The sequence below is a fragment of the Podarcis filfolensis genome (assembly GCF_964270895.1).
Source record: "Podarcis filfolensis genome assembly, chromosome: 15".
NCBI lineage: Eukaryota > Metazoa > Chordata > Lepidosauria > Squamata > Lacertidae > Podarcis > Podarcis filfolensis.
The window spans coordinates 4,737,020-4,760,848 of record NC_139618.1 but is presented as its reverse complement, the minus strand read 5'-3'; the positions used below and the strand labels follow the sequence as shown (position 1 = coordinate 4,760,848).

Sequence of the window (23,829 nt, the reverse complement as noted above, 5' to 3'; positions counted from 1 at the left end):
ATTTCTGTAGATCACGGCATCAATAAAGTTGGCCTTACTTGATATGAAGTGTACCCCCACAATTAACTATTTTAACCTTGCCTTGATGTAAAGATGAGCACAATAATACGACGCTTTCAGCAAGCTTAAATTATTGCCTCCTGTAGGGGTTCTGCAAAGAAAACCGAATTGTCCTTTGACAGTAAACTCAGGATTCAGGAAACAAACAAGATAACGGTTTAGTTGTTTCTCACAAGTGCCATGTCTTATCAGCTGCAAAATGGGCAAGGTAAAGGACTCCCTATCTGAAACCCAGGAGAGCCATGTGAATCAATGGGCTGGCTCTCTGTAAGATAGCTCCCTAAGTTCCTATGCTCTTTCAGGGGGGGGTGTAGATCAGTGGTAGAGCATCTGTCTTGCACACAGAAGGCCCTGGGTTCAATCCTCAGCATCTCCAGGTAGGGCTGGGAGAAACCCCTGTCCTGAATCCTTGGATAGCTGCTGTCAGTCAATGCAGACAATACTGGGCTAGGTGGGACCAAGGGTCACAATGATTGTTAAGCCAACTTTTTAACATTTCTTATAAAGTCATGAGGTTCATGGAAGGCCAGAGCCCGTAGAAAAGAAAGAATGCCAAGAAAGTAAAGGTAGGTTTCTGCCTAGAACCAAGCAGTAGATAACATGGTTTTGCTTTATATTTTGAAAGGCGAACCTTAAGTGGGCTTGGAAAAGACTGAGTTTTATCCATTCTCTTGGTGATTGTTTCTATTGCCTTAGCTTGTGTGCAGGCTTTGAAAGAACATCTTGACTCACCTGAATGAAAATGACAGTGAATACTTTCTGCCGCTTTCAAACATTGATTCTGTAGCCAGACTCTTGTAGCTTCTTCCAGCTTTGTGTCGTTGCTCTCACTTATGGCTGTGGAGGACTGAGTGGAGAAAGTTGTTTTCAACAATTAGCTTTCTGTTGTAACTCACAGGAACAAAGGAAACTGCCTTAAAACCAAGTCAGGCCACTGGATCCTCCTAGCTCAGAACTGTCAACATTTGACAGCAGCTCTCCAGGGGTTCAGAGAAGGCTCTCCCCAACCCTATTTGGAGTTGTCAGGGATTGAAATCAGGACATCCTGCATGCAAACCAGATGGTCTGTCACTGAGCTATGCTCCACTCTATAGAGTGGAACCAAAGGAATTATTAGCTTAATTATCAAGAGGTGTTTCCCAGAAAAGAAAACTGAGTTTTTTTCAGCATAGATGCAGTAAATATCCAAGTTTTCTCAGTAGTAAAATTTCAGTTCTTTCTAGTTAAATAGATTTGGGCTCAATTTAGCCATTTGGTCACCAGGGGAGGGGACACGGCTCAGTAGTGTAGACCCTGCTTTACATGCAGAAATTCAGTCACCAGCACCTCCGGGTAAAAGGAGAAATTGGCATGTGATGGGGAAGACCTCCATTTCAGGTCTTAGAACAGGCATAGGCAAACTTGGCCCTCCAGATGTTTTTGGCCTACAACTCCCATGATCCCTAGCTAACAGGACCAGTGGTCAGGGATGATGGGAACTGTAGTCTCAAAACACCTGGAGGGCCAAGTTTGCCTATGCCTGGCTTAGAAGGAAGCTGCTAGACAGACTAACGGTGCCTGTCCTGGTATAAAGCAGTTTCATGTGTTCCATTAAACCAGGGTTGGGGAACATTTTTCAGCCCAAGAACTGCATTTCCTTCTGGACAAAATTCCAAGGGTCACATGACAGTGGTGGGTGTGGCCAGAGGCAACAAATGTAATGTTATCGGATTGATGGGTTGGTCTGGATGTTTGTGGGTCCCCTCTAACTGTGTGGTTTTGTATTTGTAAGATGGGAGTTGGTAGTAGAAGGGATTGCAGAAGTGGCCAAACCTAGAATCTAGAGTTGGAAAAGGTCATCTAGTCCAAGCCCCTGCAATGCAGGAATTGAAGGGTGGGCAATCCAACGTCTGCTTAAAAACCTACAAGAAGAGAGAGTCCACAACCTCCCAAGGGAGAAAGTTCCACTGTAGAACAGATCTTACTGTCAGAACTTAATGGCCACAGCTGGGCTTGTGAAGCACCCTATTTACATGTCTAAAGAGTTGACCAAGTACAAATGTGTTGGGGTGAGGTAAAGGGACCCCTGACCATTAGGTCCAGTTGTGGCCGACTCTGGGGTTGCGGCGCTCATCTCGCTTTACTGGCTCAGGGAGCCGGCGTACAGCTTCCGGGTCATGTGGCCAGCATGACTAAGCCACTTCTGGTGAACCAGAGCAGCGCACGGAAACGCTGTTTACCTTCCTACTGGAGAGGTACCTATATATCTACTTGCACTTTGACATGCTTTCGAACTGCTAGGTTGGCAGAAGCAGGGACTGAGCAACAGGAGCTCACCCTGTTGCAGGAATTCGAACCGCCGACCTTCTGATCGGCAAGTCCTAGGCTCTGTGGTTTAACCCACAGCGCCACCCACATCCCATGTGTTGGGGAACCCTCCTCAAAAACCTACAGTAATGGGGAAGCAAACTATGTTGGAATGTAAATGCTGTGAGCCCTTCCATCTTCAGTTTACTTATATGTGTAAATATAACCAAATATCCTCAAGACACCAGAGATTCCAGGGACTTTCATTCCAAGGAAAACAAACCCTGGGTAAGCTCTGGAGCCCTGGAGGCTCTCGTTCTGGCTCTTGGTGTGGTGGGGCAGAGATGCAGAGCTGCCCTTGGTGCCACTATAGTTCACCTGGACAAGGCTGGGTTTGGTAAAGCAGCAACGAAGTTGTGGCTGTGCAGATGTCCACAGTGGCTTTGCTGGTGTGGCTGCATAGTCCTGACCTTGTCACTGCCTTGCATTGGCTAGCAATTGGTAAGCTGTGGCAACACTGATATCAGGAGGGCAGCTCTGGAGTTCTGCCCCAGCACACTAGCCACGACTAGGATCTGTACCAACAAGTCATTGTTTTAATGTGACCTTATTAGCCTTTAGTTTTTATAACACACTTACAAGTGAATCAGGCTGAACAGGGCAGTCACTGAAATATCTTTTGACAAAGCTCTGGCCAAGGAGATTGAAAACCATTTTTCTTTGCTTTGGGTCTCTTATCTTGTCCTTTATTTCATCGGCGAAGGCAGTTTCCAATCTCTCTAAAACCTAGAAGAATCATCAGTTATTTTGCATGTGCACTGACACCACACACACACACAATAGTTATTAGGAATTACTTGCAATCCAATTTATTATTTCCATTTGCCTATATTGAGCTCCAATGTGGTTTAGTGGTTCAAGTGTCAAACAAGGGCCAACTCTCTCCCTGCTCTCATCCCAACCCTCATTCAGTGGTAAAGCCGATTGAATGACCTTGGGCTAGTCTCCCCCTCAACTATGGGCTGTTATGAGCATAAATTCCTTGAAAGGAAAGGCAAGAGGGAAAATGTCACTAATTAACAAACTCTGAAGCTAAGGATAGTCCATGCAGTTGTCACAACAACCCTGTGAGGTTAGTTTGGCTGACAGACAGTGATTGGGCCTAGCAAATTAAGTTTGGCTGAGGGGTGAAGACCCAGCGAGCTTCAGTGTGTGATGTTGTGGTGAGTGTTGGACTAAGACTTGGGTGACCAGCATTCAAATCCTCACTCACCCATGAAGTTCACTAGGTGACTTTGGGCCAGTCACTTTCTTACAGCTTAATGAACCTTATAAGGATAGGGAGAACCATGTTCTTTGAGTTTCTTGGAGGAAAGCTAGAATATAAATGTAACAATAATAATATCAATTCTAATAATGAGGCCCCTGAAGAAATTTGAAACTGGACCTAAAATAAAGGCTAAGAAACGTATTTTGGAACATCCTAGGTGCCATATAAATGGTAAGTGGTATTGCTGTTGTTGGAGGAGGAAAGGAGGAGCAAAGGAAAAAAATAAGAGGGTGCAAGCTTTACAGCAAAGATTAGTACCTTATGCCATGGCTTTCCAGGCAATAGCGTTTCCTGTAGGCAGGCACTGAACCAAAAGATGCTGCAAGTCTGGTTATGGTTGTCTAATTTTGTTCTTGGGTGTCCAGATATTTCTCCAGTTTCTTTCTCCATTTCATGCAGTATTCCCCCTCCCCCAAGTGATATGCAATCACTTCTAGTTTTCCAGTTAGAAGGTCTTCATGACATGACACTGGAGGGGGAAAGCTGCAACACAGACAAGAGAGCTGAGGTCCAAATTATTACAAGCACAATCCCAAGCACTGGATAAAAAGGACTTTGCCAGGTGAAAAAAAAGTTAACACACAGGTGTAAAGATGCATTTGAAGACTTTCAACGTAGCACCTTCAGACACCATGGTGCCTCAGACACATTCATAGCACCCGTACCAATTTAAAAAAACTTTTAATTGAGATTTTGGCTATATTGTTTCTTAAGGAGTGTTGCCTGTTTATTTTTTTTGGAGGGATGTCTGCTTACTTTATTCTGGGTTATTTGGGGGAGGTACCTGTTTGGAGGTACCTGGGTTATTTGGGGGAGCTACCTGTTTGCCTGGTGTGCTCTGGTCCATGGGGTCACGAAGAGTTGGACACGACTAAACAACAACAACCTGTTTGGAAGGGGGATCTGAACACCAGCAGTTCTTCTTCCATTAAATGGGTGTTTGGTGGCACCTAGGCCAGTTTCTTAGTCTTCCAAATGTGCCTTTTGGGCTCCAAAAAGGTGTGTGTGGGGGAACCCTTGGTGTATGTTATGAAGATGGACACCAATGCAACTAAGAGGGTCCATGTACATAAGCAGAGGCACATACAGCAAATCTAGGAACCATCCCCAGAGATTGCTTCGGACAGAATGTGCATTAAACCTGACTTGTTTTCTACAGGATGTTGACTGCAATACCCCAATACTGTACTGTAACTAATTTCACATCTACTCCATACATGGAAAGCACTCTTATAGCACTTCCAACAGCCATAGATCATCCCACAAAGAATGCTGAGAAGTGTAGTTTGTTCAGGGTGCTGAGCTACCAGAGCTACAATTCCCAGCACCCTTAGCAAACTACACTTCCCAGCACTTTCCATGGCTGTTGAATCGGTAAAGAGTACAGTACTTTAAATGTATGCCAGGGATGTAGAATAATCAATAAGGTTTCGTGTCCAACATCAGTCAAGCTCAGAGTAGACCCACTGAAATAAGCGGACATGACCAAGTTGGTCCTTCTTGAGTTAAAACTTAGTCGGATGCAACCCTAAATCAATAATGGCTGTAAGAACAATAATTAATACAAACAAAACCATAACAATGTTGACGATGGTAATACAACAAAAAAGATAATGAAGCGGACAATGGCAATACAGTAATAGATCAGCAGCTACGATAACAGCAACGAAAGGCAACAAGTGATAATAGAAATGTGCAACAGGAATAAAATCAGCAAAATAATGGGCATTATAATAACAATAAAGGGCGAATAATGGTGTTAGCCGTACTCAAGAGCAAACCCACGGAAGGCAATGGAACTTAGGTTTTCAGTGGGCTTACTCTGAGAGGAACTTAGCTGCGGACAACAAAACAGAATTATTACTCTTATTGCTATTATTACTATTAGCCTTATTATACGGGGGCTCAAGGAAGCCGCGCTCAGCTTCTCCTCCGCTTCGCAGGCCCGGCTCTCCCGTTGCCATGGCGACCGGGCCCTCCGGGCCTAGCTCTCCTCCTCCCTCCTCCTCTGGCCACTCCTCTTCCTCCCCGGGCCGGTAGTTGGAACCTGCCCGGCCGGCCCCCCCCCCCCGCCTGCCTGCCTGTTTACTCGCCGGCGGGGATGGAGGCTGACGGGAGGCCGCGGCCTCAAGAGCGGCGCTCGCCATGAAGCACCGGCCGCCGCGCTATGAGAGGTAGGTGGGTGAGGAGAGAGAGAGAGACTCTGCCGCGGACCCCGAAGAAACCCGAGCGGATCCCTTCCCCTTGACTCGCCGCCTCTCGCTCCCGTTCCCCCTTCCTTCCCTTTACTGTAACCCCACGGTATATAAACTCTTTCGCCGCCTCCCCCCTCTATATAACATCATTTATTAGGCCAACCAAAGCAGAGCGAAGGGGGGAGACTTAATGTTGGCTTTGAAAGCTGTTTTCCGTGTCGTTTCCGTGTCCCTTGACCCAAGTATTGCCCTAATGTTACGGGTTTGGGGTTTGTTTGTTTTTTCCCTACAGGCCGACGAAGCTACCTTTTTTATTTTCTGGGACACCTTCCCTCCCCCAGCTCTCACTTTCTCAACTTCTTGTAAGAAGTTGTGGTGCTTTAAGCTTTCCTGCAAGGCCCCTTCACTCAGGCTGCAGGTGGGGGTTGGAGATAAGAGGTTTGGTTGTAAGCTCCCCCCCCCATGCTCTCTGTAGCTGCTCAGAGACCCTGGGGTTATAATAGCTGCACACGGGGGCTGAGCTGGGCTGGGCTCCAGGATCATTCTGTTGCCCTTCTGTTGATGCTGATAACAGTATTTTACGGGACTGGAAGGCTGGGTTTGATTTCCTCCTCTTAACAGGCGTGTTTTTTAATTATTATTATTTAATTTTCCAAATTTTGAAATTTACAAACGATCAAAATACAAAGAGAATTCCATAAATTCCCATGGACTTTCCTACTCCCTTTTGTGGGTCCTTATGTTAACATTTTTTTCCTCTCGCATCTTCTCTATTAGTCCAATTCTATTAAATCTCCATTACAACCATAGTCCAACTACAAGTATCGTTCCAATCCTACGAATAATTTTAATTGTTTACAATGATTTTATATATGTATTTATATATATTATTATTAATTAATTAATAATAATAATAATAATAATAATAATATATTTATATCCCGCCCATCTGGCTGGGCTTCCCCAGCCACTCTGGGCGGCTTCCAACAAAATATTAAAATACCGTAATGCATCAAACATTAAAAGCTTCCCTAAACAGGGCTGCTTCAGATGTCTTCTAAAAGTCTGGTAGTTGTTGTTCTCTTTGACATCTGGTAGCAGGGCGTTCCATAGGGCGGGCGCCACCACTGAGAAGGCCCTCTGCCTGGTTCCCTGTAACTTGACTTCTCGCAGTGAGGGAACAGCCAGAAGGCCCTCGGCGCTGGACCTCAGTGTCCTGCCAGAATGATGGGGGTGGAGACGCTCCTTCAGATGTACTGGGCCGAGGCCGTTTAGGGCTTTAAAGGTCAGCACCAAGACTTTGAATTGTGCTCGGAAACGTATTTTCCCCATTCCTTATTAAAATTTTGGCCTTCCCAATTCTTAATTCTTCCAGTCATTTTTGCCATTTTGGCAAACCCCTGTGCATGTTTGCTTAAGAAGCAAATCCTACAGTACTAAATGGTGCTTGCAAGCGGGACCCAAATGCTCCTCCCTTCAAATATGCTGTGGCTTAGAATGGGTCTGGGACCCATTTGAATGGGCAGTGAACAAGGGCAGAGACCATTAAGATGACTCCCTCCTCTCCACCTGCAGGGGCAGTTCTACCTGGGGCCCACTGCAACTGGTAGGGGGAAAAGGTGGGGAAACCAACTGTAGGTGGTGTCTGGAAGCAATGGCAGCCAGAGTCAGGCTAACAGGTGGTTGAGGGTAGACTGAGGTAGGTGGGGTCGTGCCTTGATCACCTGAGTGAACCAGGTGCCACTGCTTGAGGGCTCTAGATTCAGGTAGGTAGCTGTGTTGGTCTGATGCAGTCGACCGACTTGAGGGCTTTCTGCTATCCACCAGAAAACAGTCTGGGGTCAAGGAACCCATTCCTTTACTACTGGCCTCTATTTTTTATCTGACACTCTGTTATCCCTCCCTTCCTCCAAGGAGCTTACAATGTCATATACATCAGTGATTCCCAATGGGTGGTCCGCAGACCCCAGGGAGTCAGCACAACTCACCCAGGGGGTCCGCAGCACAACAAAAACTACCATAGAAATATCAAGATTTTCAAAAGTATGGAGTCTGCTATACATAACTAATTGGGAACCACTGTTGTATTCCCCCCCCCTTTTTGCACCCCCATTTTATCCTTGCGACAGGGCTAGGCCGACAAGTAGTGACTGGCCCAAGGTTACCCAGGTTGTTATTATTTTTAATTGGATTTCTTAACCAGCCTTCATCATAAGGCCTCAGGGTTGGTTGAAACAATTTTAAAAGACAAGATTAAAATCAGTTGGAACTATTTGTTCCAACTGGTGGGTTCTAAATAAATATTCCAATATGGTGGGTTCTAAAATATATATATCTTGGACATCAAATGCCACGCTAAAGAGGTGCATTTGCCACATTCAATGAAAGTTACAGAGTGAAGGTCAAACCTCCCTGGGGAGGTAATTCTACAGATTTGGGGCTGCCACAGTGAATGCCCTTTCTTGGCCACTGCACCCCCACACTTCCGGGTCACGTGGCCAGCGTGACAAGCTGCATCTGGCGAGCCAGCGCAGCACACGGAACGCCGTTTACCTTCCCGCTGGTAAGCGGTCCCTATTTATCTACTTGCACCCGGGGGTGCTTTCGAACTGCTAGGTTGGCAGGCGCTGGGACCGAACGCCGGGAGCGCACCCTGCTGCGGGGATTCGAACTGCCGACCATGCGATCGGCAAGTCCTGGGCGCTGAGGTTTTACCCACAGCGCCACCCGCGCCCCTGCCTAAATATTATTTAACTGCAATTTTAAGTTTTTTTGAGTTAGTTTCCAGAATTTGATCTCCAAATGAATAGTTATGATTCAAGGGATCTAAGAGGACGATCCCTTGTGACCATTCAAATTGGAGAATTACAAGGATTCTCTTGCTGACAGAGTTGCCATCTGTCATTTCCTGTGTACTTTGTGAGATGACTTTAATAACATATATTTGCAGCGCTTGGGCTGGGGACTTTTAAGGGCTATTCTGTGCAAATGTTCCTGAATAAGTGTAAAATTTTAACCACCTCCATGCAGTTCCTTCAGCTTTCACAAACCTACACCTGCCTCGTAATTCTTTTGAAGGCTGAACATACCACAGACAGAGTCATTTAATCTGTGTTTGAGAACCACACAGGGCCAGCATCTGGCTGGCTAAGGTTCTAATGGACCCCTATATGCCCAGACTCAGCAGATAGCTGAAGATCTATCAGAAGCTGCTGTATACAGACTAGTAGTCCATCTAGGTCTGTATTGTCTATGTCAGGCGGTCAACAAACTTTTTCCTCAGGGGGCTGGTCCACTGTCCCTCATACCTTGTGGGGGGCTGGACTATATTTTGAACCCCCCCCCACGACTCTCCCCTCCCTTCTCAACAGCACCAGACGAGCCCTGCTGGCTGCTTACCTGTGCCTTGCGAGTGGCAGGGGCTGGTGGTGGCGGCAGAGGGACTATGACCCATGGTCTACGTTGACTGGCAGGGGCTTTCCAGGGTTTCAGATAGAGGTCTAACCCAGCCCTTGTTGTTGTTGTTTAGTCGTTTAGTCGTGTCCGCCTCTTTGTGACTCCATGGACCAGAGCACGCCAGGCCCTCCTGTCTTCCACTGCCTCCCGCAGTTTGGTCAGACTCATGTTTGTAGCTTTGAGAACACTATCCAGCCATCTCGTCCTCTGTCGTCCCCTTCTCCTTGTGCCCTCCAACTTTCCCAACATCAGGGTCTTTTCCAGGGAGTCTTCTCTTCTCATGAGGTGGCCAAAGTCTTGGAGCCTCAGCTTCAGGATCTGTCCTTCCAGTGAGCACTCAGGGCTGATTTCCTTCAGAATGGAGAGGTTTGATCTTCTTGCAGTCCATGGGACTCTTAAGAGTCTCCTCCAGCACCATAATTCAAAAGCATCCATTCTTCGGTGATCAGCCTTCTTTATGGTCCAGCTCTCACTTCCATACATCACTACTGGGAAAACCATGGCTTTAACTATACGGACCTTTGTTGGCAAGGTGATGTCTCTGCTTTTTAAGATGCTGTCTAGGTTTGTCATCGCCTTTCTCCCAAGCCCTACTTGGGGTTAAATCTGGAACCTTCTTCATGCAAAGCGTATGCTCTACTGCTAAGCTACAGCACTTCCCCTAATAACAGATCAAGATTCCGGTCCTCATGGTTCTAAAACAAGGGCTGATTCAATTAGAAACCATTTTAAAATTGCTTCTTTGTTCCTCCTTAGGAATCATCTTGTCAAAACCGAGCAATTTGGAGCAGATCACCTCCAACGTGCTGCCATGCAGCCCCACTCAAATAATCGCCACGGCGCGGCAGGAAACAGCAATGGTACCTCAGCCTCTCAGTGCACTCACGGAGCACGGTCACCAGGAGAAGGATCTTGCCAGCATGGAGGGGACATCCACATCCAGCTGAGCTCTGCTCTGGGAGAGGCAGGGGAAGATGGTGGCTCCAGGCAGCACCTGCAGTCCGGGACTCAGAGCCATTCCCGCTCCCACTCCCACGGCGAAGCTCGAGGGCTTCAAGATGGCGGCTCGGATTTGGAGGAGCAGAGCGGCAGCTCCCTTTCCGAGCTCAGATATCTCCTCCACTGGCTACACAAGAGTCTCCCGTACATCTTGATCCTGTCCCTCAAACTCCTCATGCAGCACATAATGGGTAGAGTACAAGACATTGCGCGCTCTGGAGACAACTGCATTTATTTGGGTTTGAGGTTGAAAGAGAAGCAGCAGGTTGTGCTTCCAGGCCATCTTGAAAACTAGTTTGCCTATTTCTGGTTTCCCTCTTAGCCTTGATCACTGGAAAACTTTCTTGGCCAGTTTCTGGCTTCTGAGATGTCACCAGACACCACCCGTATGATTCCATGATTTGCAATAATAAGGACTAGAAGGTGGTGTGGTGTTTTTTTAAAAAAAGAAAAACAGTTAAAGCTGAAATTTTCAAAGGGTGGTAGAATTTTGCCCTCAGTGTCACATATTATGTGCTTTATCTGTGCTTCTGGAACTGAAACGCAAATTCAGGCTGGCTTTAAACCTGTTGCTGCTTTTACAACCCACAATACCCAGGATGAAGACTTATTTCTGCCTCTCCTTTGGGATTTTAAATTGAAAACGGGCAGCTTTATTCCTTCTTATCCTTTTTACAGGTTGAAATTAGGAGTGGGGAACTTCAAACCTGGGGGCCAAATGTGGCCCTCCAGGCAATCGCACCCTGCTCACAGGGTCCTACAGCTCTATCATGTGCTTCTAAGTTTCAAGCCCAAAAAGGGGGAGGAAGAACCTCAGGATGCTGCTTGAAATTGAAAAGTTTGTTGGAAAAATTACAGTTGCCCTGTGCATTTCATTGCCTTGCCTTCTCCAGGTCCACTGTAAAACAAAAACAATGACACAAGGAGTGTCCAATGTGCTTCAGGTTCAACAGCATTACACCAGTTGGTTTAAACTGGGGCTAGGGAACTGCAGATGCTGTTGGACTACGACTCCCATCATCCCTAATCATTGACCATGCTGGCTGAGGCTGATGGGATCTGTAGTCCAAGAACATCCACAGGGCCACAGCTTCCTCATCCCTCCTGTAAATGAAAGAACTGATTAAAATTATTTATTTATTCAACAAATATTTACGACACTTTTAAGGAACGCAATCAATATAACAAATTGCTATTCAGAACCATTACTTAAAATCAACAGCTGTCTAAAAGCTTGCAAACACAATATCTTATTTATATTTGTATGTTCATGGTTTTATTAATTTCACCAGGACTATTCTGAGTAGGTGGGATGCAGCCACTCTTAGCTTGGCTACCAAGGCTTGGCAAAAATTGAGAATCCCTGATCATAAGCCCCTGTACTACTATGGCCTTATGTACAGAGTTATCACTGTACCGTTCCCAAGATCTTCCTGAGAGTCCTTCTCCCCCCTCATCTCTTGGGGCTTTCCATTCTCCTTTCCTGCTCTGCTCAAATTCCGCTGCTGAGAAGCTGCTAAAATGCATTTAATCTTTTTCAGTTTATTCTTTTGTAGTCATATACTTGGGGACCCTTGGCTTACTGCAAAACTAAAATTTTGAAACATCAGGTGTCCAAATCTGCAGCTGCCTTCAGCCAGATTGAAAATATTACTGAAATGTACCCATTCTTTTTTCCATCACTGGAGAAAGGTTCCACGATGGCTAAAGAGTTCTAAGCAAAAGAATGGTTTTAAAATTGCCAACTTGTTTTACAAGTCTTGAAATGTTACTGGCCCATCAAAATGACTAGCCAACCGATCTGGGCTAGCCATCTGTGGCACACAGGATGCAGTCCTTGGAATTTTTCCTGAATAAAAGACCCAGTTGACATAATCCTCCTGCCTTAGTCATTTGGAAGTGATTTTTATTCACAATGGCTGTGGCTGTTTCCCATTGGGACTGATAGGGCATAAGGCAGGGAGCCCAACAGTAGGTGGAGCTAGAGCAAATGTCTGGCCCATCTACAGCCAATGACTAGCTTCGCCCCCATTCTACTCCTTGCTGAGTTATGCAAGGGGCAACATTGAGACTAAGGAAGACAAAGCTGACAGCCAAGGCCACCTGCTGGACTGGTTGTAAGAGGCACATGGGTAGTGGCTGGTTGAGGTTAGACTGAGTTTTATGGGGCTGTGCCCCATTTGTACTAATAGGCCAGCTGCCACTGCAACAAGTGACCAGGTGAGTGGGTGTTTATTGGCCTGGTGCAAACATATATAAAAAGACTTCAAGGCGCTGCCGAGTTAATGCAAATGTAAACAACGATGCAAGTGTTGTTTGTTTGATCTAATTTATTCCAGCTTGATTTATTAGATGCAAACTCTCCCCAGTGTGGTAAATAGCTTGAGATTTTTTTCAGCCAGCCAGCACTATGCCCTAATTGCATAATAGCGAGGAGGATGGGGTGGAATATCGATGAGCAGGGAAACGGGAGAGATGGCAGTAAAGGTGAGAGAAGGTCTACTGCAAGAACATTTTTCCAGCTAGTAGAAGCCCCTCAAATTTTGGCCTTTAGCAGGTACTGCTGTGCCATGTTTAGACCTCTCCCTTCAGTGATGAGAGCTAGAAGCATGGTCATTACTATTTAATTCATTGGAATTCTCACTAATCTGATGATTTGTATAGGGTACAGTCAGAGCCGTGCAGTACAGCAGTGCCCCTAAGTATATAGTGACTAATTATTTTTGTTCTGTTGTCTAAAACAGTTACAAGATATACTATGCAATGCCCTTTTTGATTTTGCTGCTTTGTTTTAAAAAAAAATAGTTTGATGCATTTTTTGGTTCTTTTTCTTTTTCTTTTTTTCCGTTTTGTAATTTACCCTTTTTTCCTAATAGGCATTTCTCTGGGAGTTGGGCTGCTAACAACTTATATGTATGCAAACAAAAGCATTGTAAATCAGGTTTTCCTAAGAGTAAGTATTGACCTCTCCGGCGAGGTTGTAAGTATTTTTTTAAAGCTTCACTTTACCCAGGAGATAGATGCGCTCTTGACAGAAACGTGGAACAGAGTGTTAATTTGACAACACACACATTCCGTCGCTTAAAATAAAAAGGTTGATTTAAGAACAGCTGCAAAAATAGAATATAGTTATAATGAACCATTTACATAATATTTTTTCCCCGCCTGCTTTGATGCAACCTGAACATTTCTGCTGCGCTCAGCACAAACTAACTCACTACTTAAAGTTGCACACAGGCCTCCGCCATACTTTTCCCTCCCTCCCTCCAAGTCTAGCCTGGGGGGAAATTCTGTGAAACTCGCAAACTAGCTCGCTACTTTGTGGCTGTGCTGATCTCATTGTAGCTGCCATTATAGATAATTGTCTTCAGTCTGGCTCAGCTATCTTAATATTTTTGCCAGCTAGCAAAGGTCTTTCTCTTAAACTAGAAGAAGAAGAGTTTGGACTTGATATCCCGCCTTTCACTCCCCTTCAGGAGTCTCAAAGCGGCTAACAATCTCCTTTCCCTTCCTCCCCCACAACAAACACTCTGTGAGGTGAGTGGGGCTGAGAGACTTCAAAGAAGTGTGACTGGCCCAAGGTCACCCAGCAGCTGCATGTGGAGGAGCGGAGACACGAACCCGGTTCCCCAGATTACGAGTCCACCGCTCTTAACCACTACACCACACTGGCTCTCAGGGCTTTTTGGGGGGAATGAAGTGATTGACCAGCAGGGCTTCCAACAAAAACGTCACAGTGTGAAATGTTCCTGTTCTGAATGCCAGCCAGTCATGCCCCTTCTCAGGATACTCCATTCCATTCCCCTTTTGTTTCCCCTACTCCGCCATTCCCTACAGTCAGTCAGCATTCCATATCCATTGAGCATGCTCAGTTCTCACTAAGCTGTTTTGGGCTCCCTGCCCGTTTGCAGGGGCAGGTTTGTACTTGTGCAAATTGTGAGATCTTCCCAAGCCTTCTGAGACATCCCATTTGGTGCATGGATGGCACTGTTCTGGTTACACAGCAATCCACGCAGTCAGATAATGTGTCCACTCTTAGTATATAGGTCTTTACATCTTGCCTTGCTGCTATTTGTATCTCATTTGGCATTATTTTTCTCCCATTATATTTTATTGGCATTGCTTTAATTTGGGTTATAAGCCATACCTCATCCTACTTGTTTGAAAGGCAAAGTATAAATACTGTGTGCAAACAGCTTGTCATGTTGTAATAAAAGTAGTCATCTTTCCATCTTTGAATAGGGGTTGAAAACAAGAATCCTGAGTATGGTTCTGAAGAAGCAGTTTCCCTTAAGGCTCTTGAGAACCATAAACCAAGTAGCTATGATCGCAACATTTTGAGAAATCAGTCCCTTTAGCAAGGGATTTCCTGCAGATTTTTTTGTTTGTTTGAAAGATTGCGGGTGGCATCTTCTCTCACTCCTCGCCTAGCACTGAAAATCTGTTGTTTAAAGCAGGTGTGGGGAGTCTTTGGCCCTCCAGATGTTGTTGAACTACAACCCCCAACAGCCTCAGCAAGCATGGCCAATGCCAAGGGATGATGGGAATTGTAGTTCAACAGCATCTGAAGAGACAGACGTTCCCCACACCTGGTTCAGTGGGATAAACAGCTCAAAGTGTTGGGGTAATAGCTACCCATGTGGCTGTCTTTTTGTGTATTTGTCTACAGCTGTTCTTTATCCTCTTTTGGGGGGGGGGCGAGGGGAGCTGCTCACTGTCTCATTCCAAAGGTGGTTCAGGGTGGGCTGTCAGCTTTGTAATCAAGTTGGGGCCAATTCCCAGTAGGGGCTTCTTAGTAACATAGGCTCCAGCGTAGCATCACATACAAATATGTACATTTGCATTTTGCATACGAAATCCGCCCTGAAAAGAAATGTGGAATTTCTCTGCTTTCCTGCAGCTTCTAAAGGTGTTTGGCAGGGCCATTAGGAGGAATGTCATCCCCACAGGTCCATAAGGATATGGCTCCCAGTGGTGCTACCATTTAAAAACCTTCCCATTGAATTCAGTGGGGCTTAATCCCAGGTACAGTAAATGCTATTAGGACTGCAGCCTTAGATTGCAGAAGCAGCAGTCTGGCTCATTAAGCAGAGGGCACATTGCCTCTGCCACTTGTTGAACTTCATCTCCCATCACCCCTAATCAATGGCCCTCCTGTCTGGGTCTGGTTGATTTGGAGTCCCATCCCCAGGCCTGTACTCCAAAAACTCGCTTACAAAGCCCTCTGAGCTCAGCAGCCTCTTAAATGGAGAATGAATGACAAAATCACAGCAGCCTAGCATCTTGTAACTAGAAAATGCAGTCATTTGAATTAACCATTTGAAAACTCTTATTGTTGCAGGAAAGGTGTTCCAGACTGGAGTGTGTCTGGTTATTGGCATTCCTAACAGGATCCTCTCTCCTTCTGTATTATACGTTCTACCCTCAGTCTCTTCATTACAGGTAATTCAGTGCAGGTTAGAATTTTTTCCCTTCTGAATGGCAGTAAAAACAGTCTTCCTTGATGTGTAATACATCCAGCCCACATCTATACCATACATTTAGAGCACATGACTTCCCCCGCAAAGAATAATGGGAACAGTTTTTTGTTAAGGGTGCTGGGAATTATAGCTCTATGAAGGTTAAACTATAGTTCCCAGGATTCTTTTTGGGGAACAATGCTTTAAATACATGGTGTGGGTGTGACCTTACTCCCCAAATGTGCTGATGATGGACACAAGGTGCCTTTAAAAAATGGGTGGGTAATTTCTTTATTTCACTACTGTTCATTTCAACAGCTTGTATCCTGCTTAACACTGTTGCTTCTAAGCAGTGTATAATGTTACCCCCCCCCCAAAAAAAAGATACAACTGAGATAAAATGGGTTAAAATGAACTATAAAATCGGAAAAGCTTACTCAGAATTCCAGATTTAAGTTGTTACCGGCTGTGGTGAACCAGTTACCAGGGGACCAAACTGCAGGTGTCAACATCCCTTTACATCTTGTTTCTGGGCTTCTTCAGAGCATTTTTCTGTTCATGGTTGGAAACAGGATACTGGTCTGGGTGGTTCATTCCAGGAGGGCTTTTTATATGTTGGATAACATACTTGGATGGATGGAAGGAAGGGAATTATAATCCAGTCTTGAAAAGTCCTATTGAAGAATTGGTCATATAAAAAGTGAATGACTGGCTTGGTTTTTGCTTGCTACTGTGAACGCCCCATAGGAAAAATAAATTTGTAAAAGGTGATTTATTGGCCGTAGCATTGTGCTTGAAACGAGAAAGTGTTTTTGCATTTCCATTTCAAGAGTGCTAAAATACTTTCTGTGAAAAAATGTCTTCAACTTACCATCTCTTTTGCCTTTGTTTTTTAAAAGCTTGATCCTTTTAAGTCCTGCTGTGGATTACACAAATTTCTGGGAGGTACTTTGGATCGTGGGGATCACAGACTTCATTCTGAAGTTTCTCTTCATGGGCTTCAAATGCATCGTTCTCTTGCTGCCTTCTTTTATCATGTCTTTTAAGTCTAAGGTAAGAAAACTTGGTTGTCGTTGTTGCTGTTTTTAAAAAAAACTTATTTTTAATATGAGTTAGAAATACCCAGTTGTATCACGATCACACGCTTAACTTCAGCTTGTGGTAGTAAAACTTACTGTATTTCATTGCAACGAGAAAAGCACTTAGGTTTGCTAATTCCTAGGAAAGGCTTCCTTCCCCTCCGAGCAAGAAGGCTGAGCTTTCAGAAGGGCTGAACTGGAAGGGAAGGCATTTGTCGTAAGAACATGAGCAGGGCTGTGGCCCATGTAGTCCAACATCCTTTTCTCACAGTGGCCAACCAGATGCCTGTGGGAAACCCGCAAGACACAACAGCCCTCTCCCCTCTTGTGGCTTCCAGTAACTAGTACAGTGGTACCTTGGGGGTTACAGATGCTTCAGGTTACAGACTCCACTAACCCATTAATAGTACCTCGGGTTAAGAACAGAAATTGCGTAGCAGCGGTGTGGCGGCAGCAGGAGGCCCCATTAGCTAAAGTGGTACCTCAGGTTAAGAACAGTTTCAGGTTAAGAACAGAACTCCAGAACAAATTAAGTTCTTAACCCGAGGTAGCACTGTATTCAGAAGCAACCCTGCCTCCAATTGTGGAGACAGAGCCTAGCTATGGTGTGGTGTAGTGGTTGAGTGGTGGACTCGTAATCTGGTGAACCGTGTTCGCTTCCCTGCTCCTCCACCTGCAGCTGCTGGGTGACCTTGGGCTAGTCACACTTCTCTGAAGTCTCTCAGCCCCACTCAACTCACAGAGTGTTTGTTGTGGGGGAGGAAGGGAAAGGAGAACGTTAGCTGCTTTGAGACTCCTTCAGGTAGTGACAAAGCGGGATATCAAATCCAAACTCCTCTTCTTCTATCCTGGCTAGTAACCATTGATGGGCAAATTCATGGAGGGTAAGCCTAATCCTCTTTTAAAGCCATCCAGGGTGGCAGCCATCACTGGCTCCTGTGGCAGGGAGTTCCATAGTTCAACAAGTCAGTTTCTGGGGTGAAGAAATGCCATAGGGCAGGGTCAGGGAAAAACGCCTCCTTTTCCACACATTTCAGGGATTGCTTCTAAAAGTGTTGGATGCTTAGAGGTGCCCGATTGCTTTAAAATAATAAAAAATAGAGATCCCCGATTGCTTAAGCACCTATGTGACTAGTTCAGCAAGCCGTTCCACTTGTGCTAGAGAGGCGTCTTTTGCCCTTAGTGCCCTTAGCACATAGCCAAATCCGACTGGGATCACTCAAGGGGAGTGAAGTTTGAGCCATCAGCAGAGGTGGGGAAAGCAGTGGCTGTGAACAGCCGCGAAGGAACGTAGGGCAAAGAAGTCTTGAGTCAGCTCTGCTTAAATAGTTTTCATAGCATGAGAATAAAAACATTGAAGTTAAGTGGGGCTAACACCTGTCTTATTAATGAATGGCAGTTTGCATTGGCCGAAGTGGTCTTGAACCGTCACTAGCAAGAAGTTAAGCATTACCCTTTAAAAAGAAAAATGCACACCCTAAGATGCATATATATAGTAATTAGTGGTGGAAGGTACTTGACAAAGTAATGATGTCTCAACATTAATGCTGACTTCTCATAACACGTTGATGTACGATGAAAGAACAGCAGGCCCTTCATCTGGCTTAAACTGTTTAGGTGAGAGGAGAAGGGCTTAATGACCGAATAAAATCTGGTTTGCTTTCAGACATGGGCAACTGGACAAAAATAAATCATTAAATATTATCTTGTTAGAGGTGAATAATGAAAATCCTGCCAGTTCAGCAGAGATCTGAGTTATTGATTTGGTAAAAAGAATGTCTGGGAAGCTTTGCCAAGCAGAGATTCCTGGCACTGCTGCAATTTTATTTATTATGCTAGAAAGCTGAACTCCTAAGAGCTGCCTGTGTCCATTTGTATGATGGGGTTTTTTTAATTACAAAAAAATAGATATACCTCTTCACGGGCTTCAGCAGCTGTTAACCCCATGGGTTGTGTCCAGTGTTAGTCATGCTCAGTGTAGGCCCATGGAAATAAATGGATATGATTTACATAGGTCTGTTGATTTCAGTGGGTCCACTCTTGAGTAGAACTTAGCCGGCTACAACCTTATATTTGGTCCAGGCTTCTGGCATTAAGCATGATCTGCAAGAGCAACAGTGGGGAAGTTCTGGACCCCGGGTCTAATCTGAGCTGCCAGGCCCTACCCCATTTGGCTCACGAGCCATGCCTACCCGCCCTGCCCCTGACATCAGGTGGCAGGTTAAAGACATGGCTTCTCTGCCCAAAATAGGACTTGCTTTTGGCATGGGTAAGAACCCCAATGAGAATGAAAACAAAGCTCACTGGGTGACCTTGGAGCAGTCACTATCTTGTTGTTTAGTCGTGTCCGACTCTTCGTGACCCCATGGACCAGAGCACGCCAGGCACTCCTGTCTTCCACTGTCTCCCGCAGTTTGGTCAAACTCATGCTGGTAGCTTCGAGAACACTGTCCAACCATCTCGTCCTCTGTTGTCCCCTTCTCCTTGTGCCCTCCATCTTCCCCAACATCAGGGTCTTTTCCAGGGAGTCTTCTCTTCTCATGAGGTGGCCAAAGTCTTGGAGCCTCAGTTTCAGGATCTGTCCTTCCAGTGAGCACACAGGGCTGATTTCCTCCAGAATGGATAAGTTTGATCTTCTTGCAGTCCATGGGACTCTCAAGAGTCCTCCAGCACCATAATTCAAAAGCATCAATTCTTCGGCATTCAGCCTTCTTTATGGTCCAGCTCTCACTTCCATACATCACTACTGGGAAAACCATAGCTTTAACTATACAGACCTTTGTTGGCAAGGTGATGTCTCTGCTTTTTAAGTCACTACCTAGCCTACCTCAAAGGGCTGTTGTAAGGATAAAATGGGGGGTTGGGAAGGATGAATTCATGTATGCCATCACAAGCTCCTTGAAGAATGGCATGGTAGCAGAGTTTATGGAAGCTTGCAGTGATGGGCAGGTAAGAAATAAGTAACATCAATCTTCTTTGTATGTTGTAAACCAGGGTTATTGGTACATGCTCTTGGAAGAGCTCTGCCAGTTCTACCGCAAGATCGTCCCTGTGCCAGTCTGGTTCCGGTACTTTGTTGGCTTGAGGGAGCTGGACAGCGCATTGGGGTGGAGTCTCGGAGTCTTGATGGCCCTGCTCTACCTCATCCTAAAGGTAAACGCCGATCTGATGCTAAACCCTCTTTTCTTAAAACCAGTGTGGCAACAGAGGCAGCCTAGGTGTAAACACAGCAGCAACACATTGCTGTGTGTGTGAGATTGCATGCACCTTGTTTTTCTAGGCCTCGGTTTCTTCAGCTAACAAATGGCGAAAACTATTTTTCTGTGTTAACCTTGAGCAGCTAGAGCCATGCTTGGCTGGGGCAAGGTGCCCAGCTGGGTTCCTTAATATCAGTTTTCCCTGCACAGGAACCTCCCATCTCTCCCTCTAATAGAGAATGTGGGTGGTAAGTTGTGACAAACAGCCAGTGTGGAGCCACCAAGCAGGAGTGTTGGCATGCTCTGGGGAATCGTTTGTTTTGTGTGTGTGCACACACCCACCCACATACCCACATCCAGCTTAGTAGCTATTGAATGCTGAGTGTAACTTGGAAAAGATGAATGAAAAGACAGGATGTGGGGGGCATAGCTGGCCAGCACACAGAGCAAGAACAGCCTTTGACCAAGATATAGGTTGTAAATCAATGAACAAGATGGCGATTCTGGGACCAGTATACCTTAAGAACCTATCAAATTTCCAAGATTGGTATTCAAGGGAGACCCTTCTCTCTGCCCCATCACCCCCTAGATATATGGTGGGTGGTATGCTGTTGTGTCTGTCTTAATACATTGTATTTACTGTAAACTGACCGGACTACCCCTTGAGAGAAAATCAGGGTAGAAATCTTTTGAAATAAAACAAGTCTTGATTGTGTTAGCTTGCAGTTCTAACCTCACTTGGCTATGAGGAAGCCTCACTGAATTCAGGAAGGCTTACTTCTGCGTAAGCATGGTTAGGATAGCAGCAGAGTCTTTTGGGATTTGTTTTCTCAGCCTCTACGGTTTTAACTTTTTGTCTTTTTTTGTGAGCATCTCTTATTTTGACTTTAGCTTCATTCTATCTGCTCTAGGCTTATAGGAGAAAGCCCACAACTTTTAATTGTTGTTACATGACACTTAAGACCCCTTTGGTGTTGTTGTTTTTAAAGCTACTTTACTGTTAAAAGCTAGTTTACATCTATTTCCTCTCACGTTATCTTAACGTTTCAGCTTTTGAGCTTCTTTGGACATCTGAAAAATTTCAGACGAGTCTTGCGGATATTTTATGCACGACCAGTGAGTATTTGTACCCTCTTAAGAACATTTTTCTTTTCTGTTTAAACAAACCACAGTTCCCTGTGACATTCAAATTTGGAGCTGTGATTTAAAAAACAAAACAGGGGAGGCAAAGGTCTGGCCATACTGCTGTTGTTGGACTACAGCTCCCATCAGTCACAGCTGGCATGGCTAATGGTGAGGGATGGCAGAAGCTGTAGTTGGACAACATCTGGAGAACACTAGGGTGAAGGCTGATGTACTTTCATATAGAAGCAGCCTGTGAACCAGGAAGTCCAAACCGGTGTCATAAATAGACTAGACACCTTGTCTGAAATATATGGATAACACTACTCTGTCAGAGGGGGCTGCTGCAATGATTATTTAAATTGTACATACCTGTGTATCTGGTGCCACTACCTTCCTTGCTAGAAACCAAGTATTTGAGCCTGTTCTGTACCTTCTCTCTCTTTGCAGAACTTTGGCGTCGCAGCCAGCAAGAGGCAGTGTGCGGAAGCGGAAGATATTTGCTCCATCTGCCAAGCTGAATTTCAGAAGCCTGTTCTTCTCATCTGCCAGGTAACGCACCAGTGTTATTCTCCTGCCGCTGTCCCAACGTTGTTCTGAACAGCCAAACAATTCCTTAGAAGCTTACCCAGAGTTCCTCAGTGCATAGATCAGCAATGGTGGACAAGGTTCTTTGATAAGACAACCTAACACCTACCTTCACTGCTCTTTCCTGGAGTGAAGAAAGTCTGCAACTCATTGCCCTCCACCAGGGATGGGGAGTTTCAGGCCTGGAAGCCGAATGGAACTCTCCACACCTGTTTGGCACTTGGGACAGCCCTCACCAGCCCTGCTTGGCGCTCGAGTGCTTTTGCTTGGCTGGGATGCATCCTTAAACTCTGATCATGCCTCTAGCTTGCCTGGATCAAGGATGGAGGGGTGTGTTTGTGTGTAAAGGTGTACTTTACATTCGCTGCTCCACCCACTTTTGCCTCTGGCCTCATTATTATTATTTATTAAATTTATATGCCACCCTTCATCTGAAGATCTCAGAGCGGTTCACAAGATAAAAATACAGAATAAAAGCACAAGAGAGGGAATGCTGCCCTTGAGCCGAGCCCTACACCAGAGTTAAGGGATTTAAAAGTATGCTGAATGTTATTGAGTTGCTGAGCTCCTTTGCACCCCATTGTGCTCAAAGCAGCCTTTCTCGTTTCAGCACATATTTTGTGAAGAATGCATAGCTCTGTGGTTCAACAGAGAGAGAACGTGTCCCCTGTGCAGAACCATCATCTCGGACCACATCAACAAGTGGAAAGATGGGGCAACTTCCGCACAACTACAGGTCTATTAAAAACCCTGTCGGACACAAGAGCTACAGTTTGAATGCTGGTCTTTACCGTTTAAGGGGGCTGGGTGGAAAGGAGGCGCTAGAAGAAAAAGGTACTCAGGGGGTTAAGTCTACATACGTCCATCTCTCAGCTGCTGCAGGACTTGGGTCCATTCAGACACAAAGCAACTTGCTTGAAAGCTGCTTTTTCATGTTGAAGTCACCCTTCAGTTGCTGGTTGCGTGTAAAATATGCCAGAGCTCTGTTCTTCAACCTTGGTTCCCCTGGTGCCTTTGCACCAGAACGCCCATCATCCCTGACCGTTACTGGCAGGGGCTGCTGAGAGTTGTAGTCTTGTAGTCCAATTTCATGAGGGGAACCAAGGCTGAATAACATTGGTTGAGACGTGCTCAAAACTTTTGGCAATGCTGCAGGAGCAATAGCCTCAAATTTGGTTCCATGCAGATGTCTAAACCAGCCTGTTACCAGAGCACAAATAGGATCAGTATTGCATGTGATATGCTAAAAATCCAGTTTGCACAAATCTTGAGATTCTATGAGAGTTACCACTTTTATGCCACTTGGCTCCTGTAGAAGCTGCTGGTTCCTTATCCCTCCTGCCATTACAGCAGTAGCTACTTCTATTCATGCAAGAAAGTCAGGAATGATTTTTTTGCTTCAATTATGCACACATAATTTTTCTACTTTTGTAAGCCTGGATTTTTAAAAAAGCAAAATCTTATACTATATTTTGTCATAAACAACTACATTTTATTACAAAGGGGAAGAGATCTATTTTAGTGATACTTAAGACAACAACCTGTGGTATACCTAAAGATTGGTGATAATAAAAGCAGTTTTAATCTATTGGTCTGGGATTTCTTACTACCTCTTCTGCACGTATACATTTTCCAACATATCATCAGTGAAGCTTATAAAAGTAACCAGTAAAGCTTGCAAAAATTAAAAAAAACACCACCACTTCAATTCTCAGACGGTGACAATTTTGCCCGGGGGTTCTGTTCCTGGCCCCCACATACATCTGCAGAGTTTGCAGAAGCCCATTCCACCCCCATTCTGCCTTTGTCCAGGTCCAAAAGGACCTGTGCATCAGTGGTCACACATCAATTGGATGTGTGCAAAATGGTCACCGTGTCTAACAAAAAGGCCTACAAGCCAAGGTAGAAACATGGCGCTAGATGTTGGATTCCCAACTGTCATCATTCCCAGCCACTAGCAGGCCACAAGTTGCCCATCTATCTTAAGTTAAGAAATTAAGGTATAAGCACAACACTTGGCTCGACAGCACATCAATACATGTTTTCTGAAAAACAAGT

General features: G+C 45.2%; 2 protein-coding genes across 11 annotated transcripts in view; one reads left to right on the top strand and one right to left on the bottom strand.

Annotated features, from left to right (window-relative positions):
• LOC310749992 (uncharacterized protein) overlaps positions 1-6,462 on the bottom strand; it is a 66,186-nt gene extending 59,724 nt beyond the window's left edge. For 3 of the 10 annotated variants that reach the window (XM_083587440.1, XM_083587431.1, XM_083587441.1), the window contains exons 1-3: positions 3,935-5,167; positions 2,986-3,132; positions 793-907 (exon numbers count right to left, since the gene is read on the bottom strand). In XM_083587440.1, coding sequence (XP_083443566.1) covers positions 793-907; positions 2,986-3,132; positions 3,935-4,066 — 394 coding nt within the window. In that variant the 5' untranslated portion in view covers positions 4,067-5,167. Of the gene's footprint in view, positions 1-792; positions 908-2,985; positions 3,133-3,934; positions 5,168-5,445; positions 5,683-6,177 lie in introns of those variants that run through there. The other 7 variants (XM_083587438.1, XM_083587437.1, XM_083587430.1 and 4 more) reach the window with 7 other exon arrangements.
• Positions 5,692-23,359, top strand: RNFT1 (ring finger protein, transmembrane 1). Its single transcript, XM_083587872.1, has 9 exons — positions 5,692-5,850; positions 10,084-10,517; positions 13,203-13,279; positions 15,668-15,768; positions 16,685-16,838; positions 19,859-20,017; positions 21,112-21,177; positions 21,634-21,735; positions 22,382-23,359. Exons 1-9 carry the CDS (start codon positions 5,822-5,824, stop codon positions 22,514-22,516), a joined length of 1,257 nt encoding a protein of 418 aa, XP_083443998.1. The 5' UTR covers positions 5,692-5,821; the 3' UTR covers positions 22,517-23,359.
• Positions 23,360-23,829: the final 470 nt, after the last annotated feature.

What these genes read in the sequence shown, in the direction of transcription:
- RNFT1 (XM_083587872.1), top strand. Translation starts at nt 5,822, where the DNA reads ATGAAGCACCGGCCGCCGCGCTATGAGAG. An exon ending in CCTCATGCAGCACATAATGG is followed by an intron (nt 10,518 to 13,202) that starts GTAGAGTACAAG and finishes TTTTCCTAATAG; the next exon opens with GCATTTCTCTGGGAGTTGGG. An exon ending in CCTCAGTCTCTTCATTACAG is followed by an intron (nt 15,769 to 16,684) that starts GTAATTCAGTGC and finishes GTTTTTTAAAAG; the next exon opens with CTTGATCCTTTTAAGTCCTG.